Genomic DNA, 27,526 nt, shown 5'->3' with positions numbered 1-27,526 from the left:
CTCTTAGTAGCGCTGATGACCTCCAGCCGCTCCTTCAACATGTCAGAAAATAAAAGGACATGACCTTTCTTTAAAAAAAAAGGAAATGCCCCCCCCCCCCTCCCTCTGTTTGCCTCCATCACTCAGCATGGTTCTTGTTATACTGACGAGGAGACTGCGGTGCTGTGCTGGCAGTGTTCATGTTGCTGTCACTGCAGTCAGCCCTGTACCTTTAGCCACATCTGATGCTATTGCGGGCCATCCACCGTGTGTGTGTGTGTGTGTGTGTGTGTGTGTGTGTGTGTGTGTGTGTGTGTGTGTGTGTGTGTGTGTGTGTGTGTGTGTGTGTGTGTGTGTGTGTGTGTGTGTGTGTGTGTGTGTGTGTGGCTAGGGGAATCTCCAAGGTCACAGGACAGGAGATAAACTGCTGAGTCACCTACTGCTCTGTCGTCAAAACAGCTTTTTTTGCTGCGGCAGTCTCTTCTCCGCTGTTTTTATTGTAAATTCGAACTGTTCTTTAATGGTACATTTATATAATAACGTTCGCACGAAATCCAGAACTCATTGATTTGACACCTCATCTATACACCGTCAGCTAGCTCAACAACTACGGCTGTTAGCCAAATGTGGCGTTTACAGCCATGGAGTGATGTCGCACAACCGCTGCACTCATGATTCACTCCTTTCATGCTCCCACAACTCATTTTCCATTTACAACTGTGCACGTTCCAAATTTTGACTTTCAGATTGATTTTACACACACACACGTGGTCACACACGGTCACACACACACACACACACACACACACACACACACACACACACACACACACACACACACACACACACACACACACATACACGGCCATACACAGCATGCATCGTGACAAATGACCACGAACCCGCTCACACAGTCTCTCGCTTTCACACATGGGATTACCCAGAGTTCAAGCGCATCCTCAAACACACACACACACACACGGGCTGAAGCTGTCACCATGGCGATTAATGTAAACAGAAGGGAAGTCTCCTGACAGCCTCAGTAGTGGTCAGAGCTGTTGCCATGGCAGGTCCGTACCGCACAGGCTGCGTTGGGTCTGTGCATGTGTGACCATGTGACTGGAACACACAAAGCAGACAGGAAGCAGCATCTTTCTTTCTTCCCTGTGTGGTCACTCCCCTTTTCCACTTAATTATACACACAGGCGCTTCTTATGCCACTCCTGAATTCGGGGGGAGTCCAGGTCATCAGGCTTTGTAGCGTGTACGTTTTAGAAAAATAACTTGATCACGACTAGCTGTCACGGAATAATAAGCTGAAAACAGAAGACGAAGCAAATTTACCTCTTTTTTTCTGTGGAAGTGAGGAATGTGACACCTCGCAGTTCAGGTCCAGATAACTCTAATACATCTGTTTAGTGCACAGGTTGGAGGTATCCAGAGTTTTCGTTGAATCTCTGTTTAGGGTTCCTCAGAATGATAGTTTTGCATCGTGTCCTGAGATCTCTGCATGTCTGTGATTCGTCTATCATGACAGTTTCTTTTTTATCATTCCATGGTGGCCTGAAGTAATCTCGCCCAGCATGCATCGGTTCACGTCTTTCTGTCAATGTTTAATTTTGTGCCACAGAGCTCGTCCCATCTGTGGTGGTATTGCTGGTGGAGAGGAGCCCAGGCCCCCCCCCCCCCACAGACAGCGCGTTGGCTTGCAGCGTCTCGAGCTTTCACGCCAGCTTCTGCTTCCGTTTTGTGGAATTTTTTTATTTTTTTTGTCTTAATTGCGCGGAAGGCTGTACAGGCATTTTCCTCACAGCGCTCTCTCTCTCGCTCGTCTTCATCTTCTGCTGTCGGTGCCACATTGAGAATACAGACTATAATTGGCACTTAATTGCTGCCGTGGCAACAGTGCTATTTAAGCCTACGCGCTCTGCAACTGAGGCGTGTAGCGTGTGCACACAGTCACAAAATAAAGAGGAAGGAGGCTCTTATGGCCCCGTTTCCCTCATTTCACCCCACGTGTTTGTGTTTCTTCTACATATAGAGTGTGTGGCAGCAGTGTTTGCATTCCACCTGTCCTGTTATTCTGCTCCGTTGCTTTCACTCACTAGCAGTAATAAAATCCTTGCCCATCCCGCCTGGCCTCCCGTTGCCATCGTGATTCAAATCCGCTGCGGGTCAGAACCCTGCAACAGGTCCTGAGACAGTTTCAGGAGGGTTTAGAAATCTGTTGTTGCTGATCTCTTGGCCTCGTTTTGAATTTGTATCTAATTGCATAAACATGACCGTTTATGTAGTTCTGAGCTGGTTCTTCGAAGCGAAAAAGTTCCATGAAAACGTGAGATACAGGAAAGGACCCTAAATAATTTAGGAGGTGGAGGATGACGTGTAACTCAAAGTTAATTGTTCAAATTGAGTCACCATGTGACGAGCAAGCATCGGCTGCCCTGCAATTGAGCCTATATGAACCTAAAACAATACAACGAACTCAACAATCTTTTCATTGGCATCGAGACAATGACTCACGACTCAAGCAGATTACTTTGAATTCAAAACACAGGATAATAATGATGTGTGTGTGTGTGTGTGTGTGTGTGTGTGTGTGTGTGTGTGTGTGTGTGTGTGTGTGTGTGTGTGTGTGTGTGTGTGTGTGTGTGCGTGGTCTGCTCAGTGATGACGGTAGTTTGGCGCTATGTAATTGTCCTTGCCCATGCTCTGTCATTATCAGGCCTTCAGATGTGTGTGTGTGTTTGAGCACATTCAGAGGCAACCGCTTCTGCTTTGATTAAACTGCTAATTATTGATTGGGCAGGAGCAGACTTACAGAGCTGACATTATCCCTCTGTGTGTGTGTGTGTGTGTGTGTGTGTGGGAACCATATGCATCCAGAAAGCTTACCGGTATCTGGCATTCTTGTCGGTTAAATCAATGTTTTTTTAGGCTGTGCTTGATTAAATTTGAATACCGAGCTGCATTTAGACTTCAGGTCGATGAAGCCCAAATAAAACTGAACTTAAGGATAAAATCCCTTCACAGTGAAGAAAACCTCTGGAAGCATTAGGACAGACGCTGAATAACAGGGTTAACAAAGGAGATTAGATTGTGCAGGGAGGGTGTTTGTGGTGGAGCGGCGCCGGATCTTGTGAGAGATGTGTTAACAATTTGCACTTAGTACAACTACCGTGCGCCATTAATGCCATCTCGCAGCCTCAATTTATGTCTGTTCCAGTGTACCTGACCACTTTGTGAGCCAACAGAAGGGCATTAATGGACTCTCTGGCATTGTCTGGGTTACCTGCAACAATGACTCTTGTTTAACAACCCTGCTTTATGTAGGGTTTGTTAATGGAGGTGTGAAATCATGCCAATTAGACCACAGCTTGAGCCATTTTCACACCATGATCGGGTTCCTTTACCTGTCAAATAGAGATTTTGTGTTTCTGACTCGGCACGGAGAGAGCAGTTTGAAATGCTATCCTGGTTGCCAGTTTGAGTAAAAAGTTTAGTTGAAAACACCTTTTTGGTTTAGAACACCAAACAGGGTTTTACAGACAGAAGATATACGCACACATGGCCAATAAGGCTGATTCTGATTGGTTGCAGGCGGATTTGTGCTTTCAGTAAAAATGCAGAAGAATCTGATGACTGAACAACTTTTTGTAATGAACGTACTTTCAGCTCGACATTGAGAAACACTGATGGCTGCTGTCAGTCTCCATGTTAACTGTGTCACTGTCACCTTGTCGGCCTGTTCTAGTCTCTCCGTTCCTATCTCTGTCTTACACTGTGCGTGTGCGTGTGCGTGTGCGTGTGCGCGCGTGTGTGTGTGTGTGTGTGTGTGTGTGTCAGACTGTTTCCCTGTTGGATATGCACTTGATGGAGAAACACACACACACACGCACTGTTAATGCCAATGCATTTCTTGCGCGGCGCTCTCAGAGGCAGCAGAGCTCGAGTGACTCAGTTACACAGGTTTTATACTGGAGGAAATGCAATCATTGTTGCCGCGGGTAACGGCAAGCGGGGACTGCCAGCCAGTCAACCCCCAACACACACACACACACACACACACACACACACACACACACACACACACACACACACACACACACACACACACACACACACACACACACACACACACACACACAGTGGCCAATTCGTGAACTCAGCAGCCAGATGTTATACAAGCTCCCGTTCTCTAATCAAATGAGCCCCACAGGTCTTTCAGCGTGTGTGTGTGTGTGTGTGTGTGTGTGTGTGTGTGTCACACTCTTACAATCCCTCCCTCTCTCTCTACTGACCTTTTTCATCATTTCAGTATAGCTCAGCTTCACATTTCATTCACTTCTTCCCACCATTCAGACATAATATTCTAATATTCAGCCTGAATGAACAGCCTGTGTGTGTGTGTGTGTGTGTGTGTGTGTGTGTGTGTGTGTGTGTGTGTGTGTGTGTGTGTTTGTCAATGCAAATTCTGTCCAAATCTTAATCATGATTGCAAACTGGAGATTGGAGCTGGCGGTGACATCAGTGTTGTGATTATGGCTCTGAAAGCAGGATGGGCTCCAATCAGTGCTGCAGTTTCTGAGAGGCTCTCACACGAGGGCGACGACTGAAAGGTAGAAACCAAAGTTAAGTCGTATTAAGGAGTTGTAAAGCTTCAATGCTACTTGAAATCGACGTCCCCAAGTCTGTAGGACTCTACTGGAGGGATCAACACCATCTATTTCCTCATTCAGTGTAAAATGGAAAAATAGAATTCTAATATTTAATGATGAAATTGCATGTATTCAAATGTTCTGATGCGGTAATGTTTTGTAGAACAACAATCCCGTTTGCAAGGTAGAAAAAAACCCAATACTAACCCTGGAGAATGCTTTAATTTTCTGTTTTTCTGCATATCCCCGTATTACATCTGAGGTTTCATGCTACGTGTCTGACCTGAAATGTCATAAAGTTGTGCGCCGCAAAAACCAAATCAATTAACTGAGCGGTGTGTGAATGCTCCTTAGAGTTGAAGGGAAGTGCACATGTGTCCTTTTTAACTTTACATTTGATCCAATGTTATTATATAGAGATGGACAGTTCCTCTCATTCATTGTGGATTATACCTGGATATACTGACAAAAACAACTGTAGCTGCAATCTGCCCACCTGTGACGATTAACAAGAACTGCAGCTGTGAAAATGGAATGGCACTGTGCGTCACCACTGGCGTGAGATGGAGTTAAGGCTAACCAGTTGTCTCTTGGCCAATGGCAATGTTTGTGTACAACAATTACACCAATGCTGCTGTGTAACCCAGTAAACACAAACTGAGGAAGCAGGGATTTCTGAAAGGATAGTCACCATCAGAGTGAACATTCGTTCATGTTATCTCAGAGTCGTGCTACTGATTTTATTTACATTTATTTTCACTAGACGTAATATGTTTGTTCTCTACTGTTATATGGCTGAGTTCACGTACTGTCGTATGGGTAAAAGACCAGCCCCCCCCCACCCCAATACACACACACACACACACACACACACACACACACACACACACACACACACACACACACACACACACACACAGAGAGAGAGGCCCGGAGTGTGTGGCAGAGAGATTGAGAGGTTACGTATCCCTGTGTGGCTGTTTTTGTCAATGGATGCTCATTCATGTGTGTACGTGTGTCTCTTTTTCAGTCTCTGCGGGTAATGAATGAAAAGCTCCGGGTGCGCGTGTGTGCGTGTGCGTACGCGCATGTGTGTAAGCAAGGCAACAATGCAAACAGCACGGCCCGCTCGTTTCGTCTGGCTTTGACGTCACCAAAACCCACAGCAGCCGTTATCAGCGCCAGCAGGTGTCCGCTGTGTGTGTGTGTGTGTGTGTGTGTGTGTGTGTGTGTGTGTGTGTGTGTGTGTGTGTGTGTGTGTGCGGGCGTGCGTGCGAGGGCATTTGGAGTGATCTCATTGGTTTGCCGGAAAGTCCACCTTGATCACCCGTGGGGGCAACCGGCAATATGATCACTTGTCACTGTAAAAGACGCTTGGGGAGAGTGAGGTGAGACAGAGAGAGAAGGAGGGAGGAGGAAGTGAAGGTGAGAAGAGAGCGAGATTGTCGCCGAGAGGCGTGAGAAAGACACCAAGAGCAGGCACCTCAGAGAAGATCGGCAACAAACCGGTCACTGTGACGACACGCTGGCGTTCTTGGGGCTCGTCTCCCTTGGGGGCTGATGGGCGGCTTGTCAAATGTGCTCCTTCTCTAAGGGGCTCGAGGGCTTTGCCGCACAGCAGCGCATATGGATGTGATGGAGAGCTCATTCACAACAGCCTCTTACCGCCGGGCCGAGGCTCTTAAAACACACTTACAGCACAAATACACACAAAGATAACAATAGATGAATGGAAACCTCAACATGGAGAGAGAGAGAGGGCGAAGGTGTGATATGATGACGTCCGGTGGACGAGTGTATGAAAGGTCGCCTGATGCGAGACTTTTTTTATGCAGTCAGGCGTGTAAGATGGAAGTAAATTCATGAATTGAGTCTTGACTGATGTAAATAAAGGGTTTGATAGATATTTGCATGAAATGTTTAATCAGCATAATAAGATTAGTAGAGCAATATTAAAACACAGTTGGACCTTTTTTCTTTCTTTGTATTGCTCCCATTGGTGTAGTGCACTCAGATTCCTTCCTATAAACCTGACTGCTGTTATCATGCTAACATGCAGATGTTTAGCAGGTGTAATGTTAACTGTGGGCACCGTTTTAGTTTTGCTTGTTATCATGCTGTTTGCTAATTAGCGCCAGACGCAAAGTACATCTGAAGCCGATGGGAATATCATAATGCTACGTTCACACTGCGGCCAAGCGTAGCCTGCTACATCGTTGTGTTGCTCAAGCGCTCGTTGACGTAGTTATGTCGTTTAAAAGGCACTGAGAACTGGCTAGTGGCAGTAATACGTTCCTCTTTTCGTTTTTTTTAATACGGAGCGGAACAGTGGTGGGTAAAGGGAAGGGGACTGGAAATGGTGAAACCAAACACATATGATTGGTTGACGCTTCGCTGTTGAAGAGAGCTCAAAAAGAGCGTCACGCGGCAGCAAGTGTCGGTCGTCAGTATGTAGCTTCATGTCAGCAGCTCCCACTGAAAAGGACTTGTGGCCTCTTGATTTAACGCTCGTAGTGTGAACCCTTTAGTGTTTCAGGTTGCACGCTTCAGCTAATTTGTTTGGACAGCAGACGGTGTGTTTGTATATGAAGTGTTTACCTCAGGAGTTGGTGGAGAACAAAACGGAGCTAAAAGACGAGTGAATATCGTACTTCCATTCATTATAGAGCCACGAACACAACTCCAAATGAATGCTAATGTTTCCCCCGTGTCTGCCTGATGTGTCGATAGGTAACTGTTTGCTAACACGTTCACCACAAAAACTTCATACGGTTGTTCCTCTGGACCTTAATAAAAGGTGTCTTATGGTCTTAAACTCTGTTATTGTGCATCTAGCGGGCCCTAGTACGTTATAAATCTGGATTTGTGTCGGCTGCAGGTTGCCTGAATGTTGCACAGGAAGAGATGACGGAGGACGTTGCAGAGGGAGCGGAGACAAACTGCGAGATGAGGATAGAGAGACGTTTGTTCTCCACTAATGCGACGTCAGTGAAGCTGATAGCAGATCGTCACAGGAGTCGACGCACGGTTCAGGCAGATTAACTCTCAATAGGCTCATCTTCATTCGTCGCCCTGCTCGTCTCCCCGGCGCACACACGCACAGAAATTAGTTTTCATCCGTAGCAGTCGTTTTAAGTGAATGAGTAAAAACAATTGGTAATGTTACACTTGGCAGATCCAATCCCATTATCATTGCAGTGTAATTTTCTGCATGTTAAGATCAGATACCTGTACCTGCTGTCAATGAGATCTCAAAGGCAAAATAACCAAATTCATTCCAATTGTATTTAGGCTGGAAACGTTTTTCACCTTTTTGTTTGCTAGGTTTAATCTGGAACCAGCAAATGTTGAACTGGTACACTCTACATTTTTTTTATGTATAGTGAAAACCTATTCATTGTGAAAGCTAGTGGGACACCGGCATAAATGATCAGCTTGTGACTCGCGTGCCCTTCTGTTTAAATGTGTTCACAGGGGAGCGTTCTCCGAGGTGGTCCTGGCCCAGGAGAAGCTGACCGGCCGCATGTTTGCGGTGAAGTGCATCCCCAAGAAGGCTCTGAAGGGGAAGGAGAGCAGCATCGAGAACGAGATCGCCGTGCTGAGGAAGTGAGTGCCGTCAGACAAAGCGCGTAAAGCCTTCCTAATTCTCTAATTCTGGTTACCGGGGCAACTGTGCACATCTCCTCTCTCTTCCACGCAACACAACCCCCCCCCACCCCTTACCCTTCCGCCCCCAGGTCACGATCCGCAGCCCACCTACCACACACATCACGACTGAAACGCCTGTCTGTCTGAGCACAAATACAATATCAACCAGAAGAATCCTGCGGGGAACTCTCTTTCAGTCAATTGAGAGGAAACGTATCGACTTCAATCTGAATTAAAACGAGAAGAAGTTGGTGTTTCTGCACTCTGCATGGAGAGACATCCGGTTTTAGAAGAAACAAAAACATTGCTGAACCATTCCTGAGCGTCTCACACACACACACGGACACACGTATTAAAAAGGATTATGTTTAGATATTCATGATTCAACCCATCAGGGCTAGTGTACTGTATAGTAACAGCCATGGCAGCTACTAACATGCAAGGGAGGCAAAGCGTAGCCTCAGAAGAAAAACACAAGCATGTGACCACATGATTACACATAAATGTCACACTGGCCGGGCGTCTGTGCGCCGTGGCAATACAGATGTGTTATTCTATTAGATACAATAAATGTGTTCGTTCGGCCGCAATGTGTAACATTAGAGAAAATGAAAATTGCCTCCAGTAATAAAGGAGAGATGCCGACTTTCATTGAGACAAATGTGCGTCATTACTGCAAACGCATGAGAGCGTGAGGGAGCACACTGGCAGTTTCCATCAGCCCGTTCACTGTGAGACGGCGGGTCGGCTTTGGAGGGAAAGCTGATGACTTTACACAAATCAGGACGATGTTCTCCCGCAGCATGTCGAGCCAGCGCTGTCAGAGAATCTGCTGAAAGGAGATGATGGAAAGAATTATGGAAATAAATCAAGACGTTTTGAGAGGATAATTTGGAGAGTTAATTTGGAGGAACATGAACTCAAGCAATAGCACCTGTATTATAGTAGGTCAAAGGCATCATCCTCATAGTTGACATTTCATCTTGATTTCCCATGATGCAACATTTCCAGGGAGTGTCCCAGCCTGAGTGATAAAAATAGTCGGTGGTCTCATTACTTCATTACAAATTCAAACGATATTATTTATATAACAACGTTATTCATGCATATATATATATATACAGTATATATATCATTTATTTATTTGATTAGTCATTTGGTTAATGAAAACAATTAGAAGTATAGCCCCATAGCTAAAGGGGATGTCTTCAAATTTTTTTTTTGCTTCTTTGTTTTTTCATCCAACTGTCAAAATCTAATTAATTTACAGTTGTATAAAACAGAAAAGCAGCAACTACTCTTAATTGTGAAGCTACATTCATTGAATGTTTGTCAATTTTACTTGATAAATGACTTTATTCTCTGCTCACGGAGACAATACTCCACTGTATCTCCACATTGCAAATAGTCGTTTGCTGCCATATTAAAGCTCTGATTCCCGTGTATGAAATAGAATGATGAATCGACTTATCATTTCAGCTGACTTCAGAGCTTTATGTGCTACATTTCAAAAGATTGAAGAGCAAATAAAAATGGCACAAATGACATCGTTCCGTGCACAGCAGTTCCATCTGTGCAGCGGGACTCACGCAGGAGAAATCCATGAATGAGAACAACTGGCAGGAGCATAAAGCCGATAATGTACGAGAGGGTTTTTAACAATGCTTCCTGGCTCTCCTCTGCCATTACACTCTCTTCATTATCACAGGCAGGGCTTCAATAAGCACACACACACACACACACACACATCATCCCTTTTCAACCTGCACGCCTGTTTCTGTGTCTGTGTGTATTAGTCACGTCTCAGCTCCGTGGTTCATCGCCTGCCTGCCATCGAAAGGTTGCACGCTCATAATTGTGTCAAAAAAGTGTTAGATGCTCACCTGTGTGTTAGATGCTGTGCATTCCTGTGTGTGTGTGTGTGTGTGTGTGTGTGTGTGTGTGTGTGTGTGTGTGTGTGTGTGTGTGTGTGTGTGTGTGTGTGTGTGTGTGTGTGTGTGTGTGTGTGTGTGTGTGTGTGTGTGTGTGTGTGCGCGCGTTAGAGAGAGAGATGGACTAGGGGGAATTACCTCTGTTCACAATGCAAAAGATGATTAACCCACACACCCACACACAAAATCAATCGTGTTTCTACAAGGTATGAGGTGTTAGGATAACGAATGTACTCCTACACACTCACACACTCACACACACACACACACAGAAGGGTGGAAACACGCTCGTCACAGAGCCGTAACCATGGAGAAACCAGGAGAGAACTGACAGAAATGAGCCGAGAGGTGAGGAGAAGATGAAAATGGTTTCGTGGCAAAATGGCCCTCTGTGATCGGAAGATTGTCGGTTCGAGTCCCTGAAGAATTTGAGCTGGGTGGAAAGTTTTGTGCGAAAGTTCATCCTCGGCTTCAGAATAAGTAGTTTTTGCAAAAAACGTTTCAATTCACATCACACTTCCTATTCACAGTTTAGTATTTCTCTAGAACTTTCAACTGAATACTCTTGCCGATGTGGTGTACATCCTGGCATTTCTCGCATACACAAAATCCACATACTATGCAGCGGGAACGCAGTAGTTTGTTAGTTTGGGATTTCAAACAGCCACGGTCTTCTTCAGATGTCAACTAGCCTCCACAAACAACAGTCTCACCTCAAGGTCCCTTTCGTAGCTGTTCTGGAGCTTTCAATCTTATCCTATGATCTCCATCAGCGGGTAACGTTTGCTGAGCAACTGGGCAAAACATGAATAACTAGGAAATTTACATTTCCGTGGCAACTGGTCAAACTCTGTCTGCAGATGAAGATCATGTAGTGTGATCAAAAGCTCCAGAAAAGCTACTAAAGACATCTGGGTACTGCAGTCTGGATTGTAAGGCCGCCCGAGGTAACAGTTTAGTTCCGTTAATGGGTTATTGTGTGACATAAGACGTGCTGCAGCTTTGAAATAAAACACCGATGGTCTGTCTTTGCTTTGCAGGATCCAGCATGAGAACATCGTGGCACTGGAGGACATCTACGAGAGCCCTGACCACCTCTACCTGATCATGCAGCTGTGAGTTTAAGCCTCGTGTCTTTTTGTTGTTGTTTGTTTGCTCTGTTACTTGAGCTTTTGGGACTGTTGATCAATCAAGCTGATGAGAGAAAAAAAGGGCCCCAAATCATCCATGCGTCTCTGAGAGATCATTCATTCAGGTGATCTAGTGACAGTAAGTTTTATGCCGAAACTTAAAGGGGCAATCCACTGATTTTACATATTGTGTTCAGTATAAGTGTGAAAATCGTTGCACTTATCTGTGCAACTTGTCAACATGTACACTTCAGCTATGACCGGTGTGGTGGAAAATAATCTTTTTAACCTCCTGGTGAGAAATAATCGAGATGAGAAACCTCTTAAAAAAAACACATTTATTTAACAGACACTAATAATAATTCAGCTGAATGGATAGAGCTCTTTCCCCACAGATGGTTTGGAGGTCTAACAACAAGGAATACACAAAAACAGAGTATATGCGCATTATCTCGTCTCCTCTCTTCACCCCCCCCCTTCGCAGATGTCGTCCTCCGCTATCTGCCGCTGCACCCACCAAGGCCAGGTTCCCCGCCTTTCGTGGGAAGAGGGTCAGGTGGTGAAATCAGGATTACAGTAAAAAAAACAGAAACGCTAAAATACCTATGAGACCATTTATCATTAGGTTTTAAATGAGTCTGGTTGGCTTCATCTACATACATGCAGGTTTAAGCGATACAAGTTGTACCTAAAAGAACGATATGATAAATTTCCACAACTTGCATTATGGGAAATGTAGGATTTTTGGACGTTGTTGGAGCTGGAAACATACTAGACACAGATCATAGTGTTGGGATTGTTCTATTTTGAGGTTTTAGACTCAGTTTAAACTCAGTTTATTGGATGATTTGTTTTGGTGATTTTTTTTCTATTTTAAAAATGGGAACATTAGAACTTTCCTGGAGAAAAACCACAAGAGCAATATCTCTGTTTAATACAGAAATCTTAAAATCACAATGTTTTCTTGAGTTATTCATGAAACACTACATATAAATGAGCCAGAGATTCATAATTCTCCATCTCTGTCTTCCTCACACGTTTAATCTTATTCTTCTGTCCGCCCACCCATCACCACGCACACACACACGCACACACGCACACACACACACTCTTTACTTCAATGACAGCTCCACTGAGACGACAAAATCTCACACACGCACAAACAGCCCACCCGTCCTCCCACACACACACACACACACACACACACACAACACAGAATACATCGGCAACATCTCTGCTTTGATGGTCAGCTGTAGGGGGAAGCAGGGGGTGTGTGGTTCACCCATGGGTGCCCTTACTAACCTCCTCTGCAAGGTTACTGCCGCTTACATAAGAGGAGAAGTTGGTCGGGCAGTTTGGCCCTTGTACTGGAAACATTTCAGTCAAGTTCAGGTGGAAGTCATGGCTGCGGATTACACAACAAGGGCTTTGTTTACAACCCGGTGTTCTCTTGCCCGCCTACCACACGAGGGTCCTTCTACGTTAGCTCCGGTCAAAATACGGGAAGCGAAGAGTTTTGTTTTACGAAAAAAACACAACTTTTTCTAGTTTTGATTCAGGGAATAAACTCTTAAGTAAAAGCTAATATTTTACTTTTGAACGAAAAAATTGACTTCTTCCTTTTCTTTGAGATTAAACTAGTTTTATTGCATTTTCTGTGCTCTAGTTCTGGAGTTCACGTAGCAGCTGCATGTCATCATCAATAGAAATGGAACTTGTGTGATTGTTTAAACTTGCTGATTTTAGCCTGAATAATAATTTACATTGTCTTTAGATTGGTGATGATGGATCAGTAAGCTTTAAATGTACCAAAGGTTTACAGAAAACACTGCATGATATCTTTTAAAAAAGACTAGCTCAAGGCTACAAAGGTTTACAGTGAATCACAAATTGAATCGTAACGACTGTGGAGGAAAACTGGTGTTAGAGACGGAGCGCTACCGTAGCTTTAACAGGTTGCTCTGCTGTAGCTGCGCAGTCGTATCCTTCTCAGTAATAGGTTGATAAGATGTGGCTCCTATATAGGTTACTGTGACATAGTTACGTCAGACCTCATCTGATAAATGGAAGTTTTAAGCGACATCAGTGGTATTTAATTGTATTTATGTTCAGCACCAGTGACATTTTCAATCCAGGCTAAAGGCTTTCATCTAAAGAAGCTGCCGTGCTTCTGCTGCAGATGTTAGGCTTAAGGAAATACATTATTTCCCTGCAAACGTATACATTATGTGTGACCTTAGCTAATGTTAGCGACCCATAAGCTATCGGTCATACCAGACCAAATAAGGCTGGAGCAGCAAAACACTGTGTTTTGAATCGAGCAAAGTTGCAGTTTATCGCTTGTTCATTCAACGACGTCAAATTTCATTGGTCCAAAATGACTTCCTGTAATTATAACTTTTCTGGGGCAAATTTTCATCTGCAGCTAGCTAAGCTGACTAATGATAATAGATGAGTGTGCTGCGTATACAGGCTGTCAGACTCGATACAACGTGATCTCAAGGGGTTTTGACCTGCCCCACCCCCCACCGTCTTTTCTCTCCTCTCTCACACCATCTGCTCTCTGCTCTCCTCACTTCACTGCTTCCTTTCCTCCCCTCTCGCACCTTATTTCCATCACCATCACCTCTCGCCTTTCGCCTGCTCACTTGCATTAAAAAAAAAAAATGTTCCTGATCTTTTTTTTCCCTCTTTTTTCTTTCAAGTTCCATCTATTCATGGCATATGGGTCGGTTGCCATAGTTACAGGGTCAAAGTTAACACCTGCTTCATAGCATTTCATTGGGACCGTGAGAATTGCAGCAGGTGGCGTTATCCGCACGAGAGATTAGTTGTGCCGTTTGTGTGATATTCTTATTCAGACAAGCTTTTGGATGACCTTTCTGACTGTTACAATTCATATTTGTCGTGCCGCTTCTCATTCTATTTGACTAAGATTTTCACAGTGCTCTTTTAAGATTCTGCATCGTCTCATGATCAGACAGAGCAACAGAGAGAGACGCAATGTCACAACACAGAAGGCTCGGTGTAAAAGCATCAGAAGAGCGAGCGGTTCAGGCTCCCTCTTCATGTGGCCTCAGCACGGCAGGCTGGTCTTCCTCACGCTGTACACAGCAGCTCCGTCACTGTACAGCTGATCTGCTGAAACAGAATCTGTGTAGCTGGTGACGGCAATCTGTCATCAGCGCCTCAGCGAGCGTGTAGCAGAAAGCGAGGCTTTTCCCGACCAATCGCCACTGTAATAAGGAACCTCTTTTGTTTTTTCAGCACACATGAATCTCATTTTAGAAAAGGATTTTAAAAAATGTTTTCGGTGTCAATGCAGCGTGGCGGATCGATGCAGTCTGACAGCGCTTCCTTCTCTCCCGTTCGTCACAGCCCGTCTTACGTAACCTCCGCCGCAGGGAGGCAATCAGTCGGGCGCCGCTATGAAAATCGATGCAAACGAGAGCAACGTGGGCTTTATATTGATGCCGTTTGTGTGGCGAGAGGCATATTAGCAAAAAAGCGAAAGCATCTGTGGTGTAGTAAGTATAAAAAAGTATGCAGCATCTGACCTTAGAAAGGTTGCAAAAAGAATGACCTGTGGTATCATTTTCTGATTCTTATGATATAGTTTTAAGTGTGTTTTTTTATTTATTGCATCGCCTTTTGTTTTCGTGCATTCACGGGAAACCTAAAGCAGCAGGTGGGCAACATTTGGGGTGAAATTACATCTTGACAAAATGATCAAACCGTCTTGTCATTTTACAAAATTCCGTCGTTCAAATTAAGGATTGCAGACAAATTGCAATTTTAGAAAATAGTTAAAATGATAGTTCTTAAGGTTTTGGTGTGATAAGCATTCATGGGAACAAACATCAACTGGATCAAAGAAAAGCAAAGCAGAAGTGCAAGTGCAGCCTTTTGAAGCGGTGGGGCAACTGTGATTAGGTAGTCAGGTTCCTAGACTGTAATGGCTCTTCATCTCTGCCACAGCGAACAGCATGTATCACACACACACACACACACACACACACACAATATAAGGCTTTCTGTCAGCCATGATGCACAACCGTCGCCTCGAGACAGCGATGCGGCCGCCTGCCTTTAAACAGATGAGCTGACGGAGGAGAGATGGATGTCGGGATGGTGAAGAAGGGAATGAGAAAAAGGAAAGTCTCAGCATTCATCTTGGGGGGGAAAAAGTGAATACCTGAAAATTCATCTGTAGCGGTAGAAAACAGGGACGATTCTACCCCCAGAATCAGATGACTTCAAATGTGCTGAACCCATAATGTACACGATGATTTAAAGCGCAGGTGTTAGCACTTATTCCGGATAATTAGACTCCTCTCCGGTTGAAGAGGGAACAGTGTGGACGTTTTGACATGTCGGAAGGAAAATCACAGGTGTAAATAACACAATTACACACAGTGGGTTTTGTTTACGCTCGTGTGCGGAACTCTGTCCTGAATTGAAACTGTGCCGCTCAGATTTGGAGCCGACCCACTGAAAGCAATTTTAGAGAGCAAATTAAACCAACCTGTCCATCTGTCTGGTAGCTAGTAGCTAGCTGGCTAGCTAGCTATTGCCAAATCGATGGTTTTTGATTAATTCTATGGTTAAACATACGTTGGAGACCTGTCTTCCCCTTCTGGCAGTCACATATTGTGACTTTCTTTCCTGAGAAATGATTAAAACTTAAGAACAGCTTCTTTTTAAAGATTTTATTTGTTTGGCAATTGCAGGATGATGAGGCTTGAGACGTTAAGAAAAGTAATCGTGCTTCCGCTCTAAGACGGTAGTAAGATTACAAAATGGCGCCATGTGAAAGAGCCCTTGTTCAGGCAAAGAATAAGGTCAATGCCACTCACGCAGGCGTAGAGCCGCACAAACGTCATTTTCTCATCTATTAAATGAGACGCACTGCATTCTGGGATTGTTATCAGAATTGGAATGCACATGCCATGGCCGCTACTTTTTTCGTTCCATTGGGAGATTTGCGATGGCCCGATATCAGACACACACTTTACACGGCGAACAGCAACCGTAGTGCTCTATAATAAACAGGGAGCGATTTTGGCCGGGGGACATAAATATATTGTAAGGATGCTGTGACCTTTGACCTCTTCATATTGATTATTGGATCGAATGAATAATGGTTAATTTGACAATCCCTCAGCCTTATTTTACAGGCTGCATGTATGCATGTGACATTGTGTTTAGTGTGTGTACTTGTACGTGTTTAACTTTGATGTATGAACTTGTATGTTTATCTCTGTGTTTTTCACGCTTGTCTCTGTGTGTATGCACTTGCTTTTAATATGTTCATGTATGTGTGTGTGTGTGTGTGTGTGTGTGTGTGTGTGTGTGTGTGTGTGTGTGTGTGTGTGTGTGTGTGTGTGTGTGTGTGTGTGTGTGTGTGTGCGTGTGTGTGCGCGTGTGTGTGCGGTCATGCCCTCGCGTCTGCGCTCGTGTGTCTGTGTGCTCTTGTGCGGCTGCTCCTGTCTGATTGCCATGGTCTCCTTACGCAAACGCTTACGCAACCATGCAGCCTGGTGGCTGATCTCCCCTTTTGCAGTGTGTGTGTGTGTGTGTGTGTGTGTTTGTGTGTGTGTGTGTGTGTGTGTGTTTGTCTGTGTGTGTGTTTGGCCCTTTCCTGTCATTCCCAGAAATGACTGCCTCTGAAACCGAACATGTCGCTGCCCCCTTTGAAGAGTCAGAGGATTAGCAATTAATTCTAATCTTTTTTTTTTTTTTTAAGAAACTTCATTAGAGTTTAACTTCCACAGGCTCTAATCTGATCTGTTGCCGTGACAACGCCCCACAGATACGCTGTGCGACCGCACGCGCACGCCTTTGTGCATTCTTGTGTGTCTGTGGGGTTGTATGTGCACATTTGTGGCCACTAGTGCGTATTAGTGCATGTGTGCATATGCCTTCATTATGCTTTAATGCACAAAGTATAAACATGCAGTATATAAAGAATACTACAAGGTTGGTTGGGTACTACTGCTATTATTATTACTACTAGTAATATTACAAATACTGCCACTGTGTTGCGTACTCATGTCGACACATCTTGTTTGGCAAATAGTCCTCATTAACATCCAAGCATTGAGATGAGATGACATCGTGAGGTGAAGGAGGAGGTGATCCTCCAGCAGGGGGAGCTGTGCGTCCGTACAGCAGAAGATGAGCACGTTCCCATCTGCTCCGACTGTATGTGCGCCTGAACAAGTCATTTCATGTGGTCTGGAGTCGTAAAACATCAAACTAAATATTGAAAGAATCTGCCAGAGGGGATGAACTTTGAAATGTGTTTTTTTTTTTTTTTTTCTGGGGTCAAATGTGAGTTTCTTCTTTTACCAGCATTGATGGGTTCCATTCTGTCTGCACGCTGTAAGTGTGTCAGAATATGTTTTTTATCAACTTGGCAGGAGATTTGACTCCTTTCAAGAACAGGTTTTGCATTGAAAATTGAGCTAAAAGTACTAATTTCAGTTTTTCTTTCTATTCAAATTGAAGGAAAACTGTCATTTGAAGTACTTTGTCGTGCAATCAGAGCAGTTCGATCTGCATTTGCATTCCTCACAGTCTCTGTAACTCCCAACATCATAGTTCTACTTTGAGAGGGCACAAACACTGAGAGCTGAACTACAAATTCAAAATCAAAACAGTGTTTTTGAGAATCGATACAGTATCACAAAACATAATATCGCGATTTGCGAGATTTTCTTATACCCCTGCTTTCCAGGAATATGGGAGGATGCATTCTCCAACTTTTATCACACTTTGCAAAAATATCATGAACATGTTACACGGTATGCTAAACACTGCTCTGTGTGTGTGTGTGTGTGTGTGTGTGTGTGTGTGTGTGTGTGTGTGTGTGTGTGTGTGTGTAAGCACATTGCTCACAGCTTCCACATGCTCTTGGCTGGAAACATCCACAGCTCATAAATTAGCAGAAATCTTGACCCAGCAACACTCCTCCCACCCCCCAGCCTTTTACCGGTCACTGCCATGTGTGTGCGTGCATGCTAATGTGTGTTTTTTTTTAACAAACATACACTGACACACACACTCAATCTCTGCAGCGTGTCTGGCGGCGAGCTGTTCGACCGAATCGTGGAAAAGGGTTTCTACACGGAGAAGGATGCGAGCACGCTGATCCGACAAGTCCTGGACGCTGTGAACTACCTGCACAAGATGGCCATCGTACACCGAGACCTGAAGGTAACACACTCTCTCTCTCACACACACACACACACACACACACCCCTCCTGTATTTTACACCACACGAGCGGTTTGTTCCAGGCAATGATTTACTGCAGCAATGAGTGCAGTAGCTCGACACATGCAGTGCATTGTGGGTCAGCGTTGCGCGTGCCGGCTGTTAGAAGAGAGGGGATTGGTCAGAGTGGCCTCCATAAAAGAGGGTTGTGTCTCTGACCAGATAACCATGGATTTAAAAGGAAAATGAAAGCCACAGAAGTGACATAAAACCACTTGATTCTCTCTTTCTCCGTCTCCCTCCTCCAGCCAGAGAACTTGCTGTATTTTAATCCCCAAGACGAGTCCAAGATCATGATCAGCGACTTTGGACTCTCCAAGATGGAGGGCAGTGGCGATGTCATGTCCACCGCGTGCGGCACGCCGGGATATGTGGGTATGTTAGCCAGTCTTCCCTGGCCTCTCCTTCTCCTTCTTTTTCTTTCCCCCCTAAAAAAAACTTCGGTATCAAAACGAAGAGATAATAAACTGTTTAATAAAGGCTTGCTCTCCTAAGGGCTTCCCACTCTCTACACGGCACACGTGTCATAGCGAGGGCAGATTTGCGACTTGAAACTAAACAAAATTTTGAAGCAATGGGTCCTCGATTTCAGACGAAGGTAGACGAAAGCCGGTTTTGCAGACTTTGTGTTTGGGTCCATAGCCGCGTCGTGGCTTGGCGATGGGGGTCATAACTAGCCCACGTTTGTATTTCTCATTATGTCACCACGTGTTAGTGTGAGTACAAACCGAGCTGTCTCCTTTGATTTCTGCAGGCGTTGATCGAAGATCAAAGAGCGCATGTTGTTAGCATCTGACACCATTTATGTTTCCTGCACCGTCTTTGTGATCTGGTGTGTGTGTGTGTGTGTGTGTGTGTGTTTGTGTGTTTGTGTGTGTGTGTGTGTGTGTGTGTGTGTGTGTGTGTTACAAGAGACAGATGTTCTGTGTTGACAGCACACACACACACACACTCCCATGTCGGAACATAAACACACTGGTTGTTCTGGCAAACAACCAGCGCACATAACTCTCGCACAAACAAACGACAGACAGACAGGTACATAAATAACAGTCTTAATTATATTGTTAAACTATTAAGAATGTATTTTGCAGCGCCCCCATCAGGCCAACTTTAGTAAACACAGCTGTAGTTCATGTTGTGTAACAGATCAATATCTTTTTCTAGCTTCAGTTTGGCTGCTTTTCTCTCTCTGTACCTCTCTCGTCCATCTATCCCCCCCGACCAGCCTCCTGTCCCTCCTGCAGAGGCTTGCTTTGGGCCACAGGGCATTTCCACTCCAGACAATTTGTGTCTAAATGTAACTATAAATAACCCTGGAACGCACAGGATTAAAACCAGATCTGAACGATGTGCATATACTTATGAAGAACTTCAATTGACAAAGAGATCTCACTGGGCTCTTGAAGTTCTCTCGGGATGTTAACAAAGGCTGTGCGACTATTTTTGAATGTGTCACTGCAACCAAGTGCTGGTATGTTCAGCAACACAAACATTTCCTCCTGACAAATCACAATGTCGGGCCTAAAAATAGAGTTAGATCAACTATTCCTCCAGTGGCAGCTCCTTTAATGTATTCTATTATTAGTTAATGTCAGGTACATTTCTTATTGATCAACAAAATGTTTATTTATTTATTTAATAATTTAGTAGTGCTAGTTAAAACTTTTCTTTTTTTTTAACATGAGGAATCCAGTTATCCAGATTTACATTTTTTATTTTTAAGATTTGTAAATAAAAGTCATATATTCCACATAAACAAACGTGCACAAAATATATGTAAGATACACTTTAGCACCTGTGTCCGGTTCCTGTTGGCTTGACGGCTGTCACTGTGAAGCCGCTGCAGGCTGTCAACTCCAAAGAAGTAATGTTGAATTTAATAAGCAATCCACAGACATCCCTTTGAACCGATGTTGCTCTTTTATTCCACACAAGAAAATGGACACGAACACTCGTGAAAGCTTATGTTAACGAGACACACGCTTTGGGACGGTAGCTTTGTTCTGAAGTAGCAGAAGAACGACCAAAAGAGTCCAAAACAGAGTCCAAAGATGACGAGGTCCCTCCCATCGTTTGATCGGTGATGTGGAGAAATACTTCAGTGACGAGAATTTAGCAACAGAAGTGGAGTTACACGGATGAATATACATTTCTGATCACTGCCATATTTTACATATTTACAACATATTTGACCCTAAACTCTTTAGCTTTATAAAGTAGTGAGCACCAGGCACAAGTCCAGCAAAACAACACACACACACACACACACACACACCTTCACAATGACTCAGTGTAGATCTATAAACAAATCTCTGATTCAGCACATGTGCAAAGTTTCTGTTTTGGTATTTCTTCATATCATGCCATGTGTGTAAGTGTGCCAAATCTATTTAAATCCAGACGTGTGTGTGTGTGTGTGTGTGTGTGTAAAGGCCAGGGCAGTCTGCCTTATAAACACAAAGAGCAGAGAAAACTACAGAAATCATCAAGCAGCAGCGAGCTTCATGTTGAAATACAGGATGAATCATGAGGCTGTTATTTTCGTGTCAGTTACAACTTTTTTTTGCAGGGCGTGAAAACGCGTACCTCCCCGCAGGAAAGTTCCCACCAAACCCGACACGTGATTTCAATTTGGACAGACATGGAGAGTCTGCATGTTTTCTCTTTATTCAGGCTCATAAAACAGCCACATTTCCACGAAATATTCACACGGGAGTTTTAACTGGACCTCAAGCTGACTAGAAAGGAGAACGCGGCTGAAAACACGATCCAGATTTAAGCTTCAACACCAGGCTGTTACAAAATGACATTAGTAACAAAAACAAGTAACCAATATTGATTTATTTTGCTTTCACTTTCAGCTCCAGAGGTCCTGGCCCAGAAGCCGTACAGTAAGGCGGTGGACTGCTGGTCCATTGGAGTGATCGCCTACATCCTGTAAGTACCAACTGGTCTCCTTCGGGTCACGCCACGCTGCACAGCCCGACGGATCACCGCACTCCCCAGTTGGTGTCAGATTCACAGTTTGCACGAGTTTCTCGCCGGGAGACCCGTCGACACCTTATGTCAGATTATCGAGTTGGCTGAACACATCGCAGAGTTCTGACACTTTCTTTTGCTGCGAGACTCCGCTCATTTGAATGACTGGGATAAATCAAAATGTCTGCTGTAAAAAAAAAAAGAAAAAACCTGAGCAGATAATTAGCCAGAACAAGTGGAAACACCTGTGTGACTACAGTTGAGTTGTGAAAGCAAAGAAGGTGATCAGTTTTGACTCTTGTCTTTGGTATTTGGAGAAAAAAAGGCACAACCTGACTTTACAATTACCCTGCTAATATTTATTTATTGAAACATTTTTGCAGCTATAGGCAATTACAGATAGATGTCACAGAAAGTTGTTTTTTTTACTCCACGTGCAACAAATCAATTGAAAACAGTTCTGCTTAGACGTCTTATCTTTTTTTCCACGTAGGAATCTGTAACCGCACATTTATTGGAAATCAGAGTCCGACTCACTTATGACACAGAATGACTCACCTCCGACTAAGCTTGTACACACACACTCACTAAACCACCACCAGTTGTGTTGTAATACACCTCCATATTCTTTTCATTAAGCTAGCTGGCATCGGTTTGTCGTGCACTAACTTACTGTAACTGTGAGCAATGCTAGTACACGCTAATGTGTGCACGGAGCCTATTGCCCTCAAAGGTCATGTAACTCCACTCTGTTCTGGAGCTGAACTTGTGCCAGTCCCGTGTGTGTGTGTGTGTGTGTGTGTGTGTTTGTTGATTTTACCCTGCGCGTGTGCGTGCGTGTTGATGTTGTTGCGCGTGCCGTCATCTGGGCCAGATGGAGCTCTGCTGAGCGGCCTTGTATGGACATGGAGCTGCAGTCTAGACGTATCATTCCCTGCTTTTTGTTTTTTGTCTGCCGCATCACCCCGACCTCATACCACCACACACACACTTTCACTTGTGTGTGTGTGTGTGTGTGCACACCTTTTGAGTGTAAGCGAACAATAACAACTACGATTTGAGTGTGCTTAGCTTACTGTTGTGTGCACAGGGCTGTTTTAATGTGTGTGTGTGTGTGTGTGTGTGTGTATCGAGCGTGAGGTCAGATTAGGGGTCAGAGGTCAGCAGCAGGTAAACGGGATGCAGGGCGTGCGAGTTGGCAGAGGACAGCACGCACAAACTAACTGTGTCTAACGGCTCTCTGGTGTGACTGTGATGTGTAAAGTGAATGTCTCTCACACACTCTCTCTATCTACTATATAGACTTGTCTATTTGTGTGTGTGTGTATCTTTATATGTCTATAAACCATGAGGTTTGGGTGCAGCTGACATCTCAGTGGAATAATGTGTGTGTGTGTGCACACGTGTGTGTGTGTGTGTGTGTGCGAGGGAGAGAGAGTTTGAGCGGCTCCCTGCTGACAATTAGCACAATTAGCGTTGGGATTCAGACCGTGTTAGCTTTTAGCCGCTGCTCAGGTGGAAAGATCACATTAGGTAATCAGCCATGATAATCACCTGGGATCCCGAGTGTGTTCAGGATGGATGGTGAGCGGAGGCTGAGTCTCCAACCAAACGTGAAAGCAGAAAAACAAAAGGCCAGCATCTCTTCACACCAGGCCGAAACTTAGCTTCCTCCTGCTGTGTGTGTGTTTGAACTTGTGTGAGTGTAGTAGAGTGTAGGGTTAGCTGAGTGAGTCAGGTGAGTCTGTAACCAAATGAGAAACCAGAAAAACAAACGGAAAGCCTTACTTTCCTCACTGCAGGCAGACTCTTTCTTCCTTTCCTCCCGGTGTGCTTTTCTTTTATTCTTTGCGTGTGTGTGTGTGTGTGTGTGTGTGTGTGTGTGTGTGTGTGTGTGTGTGTGTGTGTGTGTGTGTGTGTGTGTGTGTGTGTGTGTGTGTGTGTGTGTGTGTGTGTGTGTGTGTGTATCGATGGAGAACGGCATTTTAATGAGTTTTTATCAAAATCTCTTGGTGCATCCAGAACTTCAGTAATGAGGTGCGGATGGTGTTTTTGGGGTTGAGCAGCAGCTCTCCTGTCGGTTCAGGCGGCTCATTACGGAGAATCAGACGGGAGCCTCAGTAAACACTGGGAACACCGGGAACCAGTAATCTCATGTTGACCCGATTAAGGTGATACCGCCAACTACTGCCAGGACTACGACTACAAAGGCGCTGTCACATTAACCACTGCTGTGAGCAACGGGACAGTTGTCCCCTGCCACAAAAACGGGCAAGACGCCATTAATGAACTCGCACAATGAACCTGATATTGATATAAATCACATTATGGCAGATGGATGCTAAATGACATATCAAACAATCCAAATGAGGTGTAGTGCAACACAAACGTTATTGTGTTCCCAGAGCCAAGGATAAACATCTTCAAATCACTTGTTTTGTCCAACAGATTAATATCTAACAATATTCCAACTCATCATTCATCGGCTCTAAATGAATGATTTAATAAATCTGTGAATGAATAAATGAGTTATTGACTGAGTAAATAGATAAAACAATCAGCTGACTTGTTTTGTACCGTATGAAATGACAAAGTGAGTTAACAAATCTCTCGAGAGACTAAAGTGAATGAATGACTGGATGAATGAGTCAGTGAATAACCCGAGTGAAGGAGTAAACGTCTTGTCTGCAGGCTGTGTGGTTACCCTCCGTTCTACGACGAGAACGACTCCAAGCTGTTCGAACAGATCCTGAAAGCCGACTATGAGTTTGACGCGCCGTACTGGGACGACATATCGGACTCAGGTGAGCCTTCCTCCTCCTCCTCCTCCCTCCTTTTCTGCTCCCTTGACCACTTTTCCCTTTGTCCTCCTCCGTCGGCCACACATGGCACACATTTACCGCACACCAGCTCTCCATCACAGCCTCTGACATCATCTGCCTGGAATGAGTTTGTTTGGGAATGTGTGTGTTGGGTCATCAGTCACCAGCACAGCTATGTGCAAAAAATAAATCGTAATAAAATAGCATTCATGTGCTGTCAGGTTTGCTCTTGAAGCAAATAATATAGCAGACGGTGCTTTGAACACTTGGAATAAGTGTTTTGTAATAACCTCAAAATCCAGTTTTTATTTTACATGAAGATGCAGCTCTGTGGTGACACGTGTCAACCCTTGGAACCCTCTGAGTCACAAACTCAAGTGTTGTTGTCATGCAAATATGAAGTTTTTATGCATGTAAGGGGATGACAATGGTCCAGACAGAACACACATTCATGGTTACCAGAGGATGAATCCATAATGACATTTTGAGATCCCCTGACTTCCCCTTCAGGGCCACAATGTTGACACTTGTAGCTTTGATTGAAATGTGTGGATGGATTGCCGCTACATTTTGAACACGCATTCATCTCCCCCTCAGGAGGAATTGTAATCATTGCGTCGATCCTTTTACTTGTTATCTCGCGTCATCATCGGGTCGAAATTTTGATTGTCCAATACTCAATACAAAGCTAATGACATTCCCTTCAGCCACAGCTGTACTTGGTGCTTAGTTCTAATTACCAAACGCTAGCCTGCTAACAAGCTACACTCAGACGATGAGCATGGTAAACGTTCTCCCCGCTGAACATCAGCAGTGTGTTTTGCGATCATGTTAGCATGATGACGTTAGCATTTAGCACGAAGCACTGCTGTGCATATGTACGGCCTCACAGAGCAGTTAGCATGGCTGAAGACTCTTGAGTCTTCTGAGACATTGTGTTTTCTCAGCGGACGCGAACAAAAAGCATTTGCACAAGCGATCCAAACGGACTGAAATATCAAAGATTACCAGCGTTGTTTGTGTTTTAAGCAGATTGCACGAGGAATTGTTTCACAATGCTGTTAAAGTCGACACTGTTGACGTTTTATGGCCCTTGTGTTTCACTCAGCCAAGGATTTCATCGGCAGTCTGATGGAAAAAGATCCAGCCAAGCGTTTCACCTGTGATCAGGCGCTCAGACACCCCTGGTGAGAAACGCACACACTCACAAGGGATGTCACACACAGGCTAACAAAAAGACATAAAATCAATATAGATATTGATGTACCGTCAGAAGTGTGAACAGAGAATTTGTGTGTGTGTGTGTGTGTGTGTGTCAGGATCGCCGGTGATACAGCACTCTGCAAGAACATCCACGAGTCAGTCAGCCGACAGATCAGGAAGAACTTCGCCAAGAGCAAATGGAGGGTAAGTTTTGTTTACTACGGTTTATTCTCTGTGGATTTGGCTCTACTGCAGCACGTTACTTCAGTACAACTCCACAAACAATTCTGTGTTTTTTTTTAGACGATGAATCCCTGTGTAGTAAAAAAAAGTTGGCCCGCCACATGTTCAGGAGTTAACCCTCATCATCCCCCTTTTCTTTTCCTGCTGCAGAGAATAACCTGCAGACCTGAGACAAATTCCTCTTTCTTTAACAACTGCTCCTCACACAGCGTGTCATTTCCAGCTCTGTGTGTTAAAAGCACATCCAGCTTGTGTACCATTTGATCCTCAGCTGTTTTTAATGGAAGATAACCTTCAACAGAAGACCATATCATGGCTTTTTTTTTTTTTTTTTTGCACCAGTGCCAGTTCATGAAAAGCAGATTCTGGTCTGCAAAGCCTTTTATGAAGAAGAAAAATCCCTTTTTCGATCTTTACAATGACATGATATTTAATTAAAAAAACGTAATATAATCCCTTCCTACTCATGAGACAGTACATCGGCAGTACAGCAAACTCACTATGAGGCGAAGTGAGAGCTCATCTTCCCATTTCCTACCTCTCTCCAGCAAGCGTTCAACGCCACCGCCGTGGTTCGCCACATGAGGCGGCTACAGCTTGGCAGCAGCATGGGGAGCAGCATGGACGCCTCCAACCCGCCGACCAGGCCCAGCGAGACGCAGGGGCCGGCCCAGAGCCAGAGCCAGGCGGGCCAGATCCAGCCAGCTCAGAGCCAAGTCACCGGCCAGACGGCGCTGAGCCAGGGCGCCAACACGGCCGCCAGCAAAACCTCCTCGACAGACAACAACTTAGCAGCTCCCCGCAAGGAATGTGAGTATGAGTCAGTAGTATCAGTAGCACCAGAGAGTCAGGAGAACATATGTATTACAAACAAAGTTACAGAATTGATAATACTCTAAACCACGATTGTGCAATCGTAGTGTAATCCTTGGAAATTGTACGAAAGCTGCAAACGTTAGCAAGTCCGGCTAACTAGCTTACCTACATACTAACAGCGTTACATTACATACAAAGTTATGTACAAAAAACAAGCCTCTCGCTTGTCTAAAGCTGCCACTGTTAGCATTGTATTAGCATTGTATTTTGCATGTGTGAGAATGGAAGACATAGTAGCAGAAGCAAAAGCGGGTGAGGCTTAGCGAAGGGTCGGTAACAGCGTTATGAAATCAAATATATTACCCCTGATCCATCTGTCGCCTCGTCCCTCTCAGGTGTAAGTGCATCGGTCACACCCTGCAGTCTGGCGTCCGCAGCGTCTTCTCCCGCCGCGGGGGCAGAGCTGAACCGGACGCATCCGTCGGCGGTTCCCGCCCCGGTGCTCACGGAGACCAAGTGACGCCAGGTCCCGCGGAGAACCAGCTGGGAGGCCACAGCACTGTGAGGCAGAGAGACGGGAAAGAAACAGAGGAAGACAGGAGAGGAAGAGGTTCAACCCCCCCTCACACACACACACACACACACACACACACACACACACACACACACCTCCATCTCTTCTTCTTCGTTTCTCCCTCTCCTCACTGCTTTTCCACTTGAATGCGCCGGCCCAGCAAGTTCCCCGCGCTGCTCCCGTGAGAGCAGAGGACTTTACCTCCACCCCACCGACTCAAGCCACACAGCGCCACCCGCCATACTGCACGCCCACCGCCCGCC

At 44.8% G+C, this 27,526-nt stretch overlaps 1 protein-coding gene across 1 annotated transcript in view; it reads left to right on the top strand.

Moving 5' to 3' along the window:
• The window catches only part of camk1da (calcium/calmodulin-dependent protein kinase 1Da), a gene marked incomplete at its 5' end in the record, with an annotated part of 36,757 nt that extends 9,455 nt beyond the window's left edge, over positions 1–27,302 (top strand). The window contains 10 exons of the mRNA XM_079183841.1: positions 8,112–8,243; positions 11,257–11,331; positions 18,426–18,564; positions 18,872–18,998; positions 21,488–21,563; positions 24,297–24,409; positions 25,536–25,614; positions 25,747–25,834; positions 26,422–26,683; positions 27,085–27,302. Of these exons, the coding sequence (XP_079039967.1) occupies positions 8,112–8,243; positions 11,257–11,331; positions 18,426–18,564; positions 18,872–18,998; positions 21,488–21,563; positions 24,297–24,409; positions 25,536–25,614; positions 25,747–25,834; positions 26,422–26,683; positions 27,085–27,209 (1,216 nt within the window). The 3' untranslated portion in view covers positions 27,210–27,302. The remainder of the gene's footprint in view (positions 1–8,111; positions 8,244–11,256; positions 11,332–18,425; positions 18,565–18,871; positions 18,999–21,487; positions 21,564–24,296; positions 24,410–25,535; positions 25,615–25,746; positions 25,835–26,421; positions 26,684–27,084) is intronic.
• Positions 27,303–27,526: the final 224 nt, after the last annotated feature.

This window comes from Pholis gunnellus, assembly GCF_910591455.1.
Source record: "Pholis gunnellus genome assembly, chromosome: 22".
Taxonomy (NCBI): domain Eukaryota; kingdom Metazoa; phylum Chordata; class Actinopteri; order Perciformes; family Pholidae; genus Pholis; species Pholis gunnellus.
This window is presented reverse-complemented; position numbering and strand designations above follow the sequence as displayed.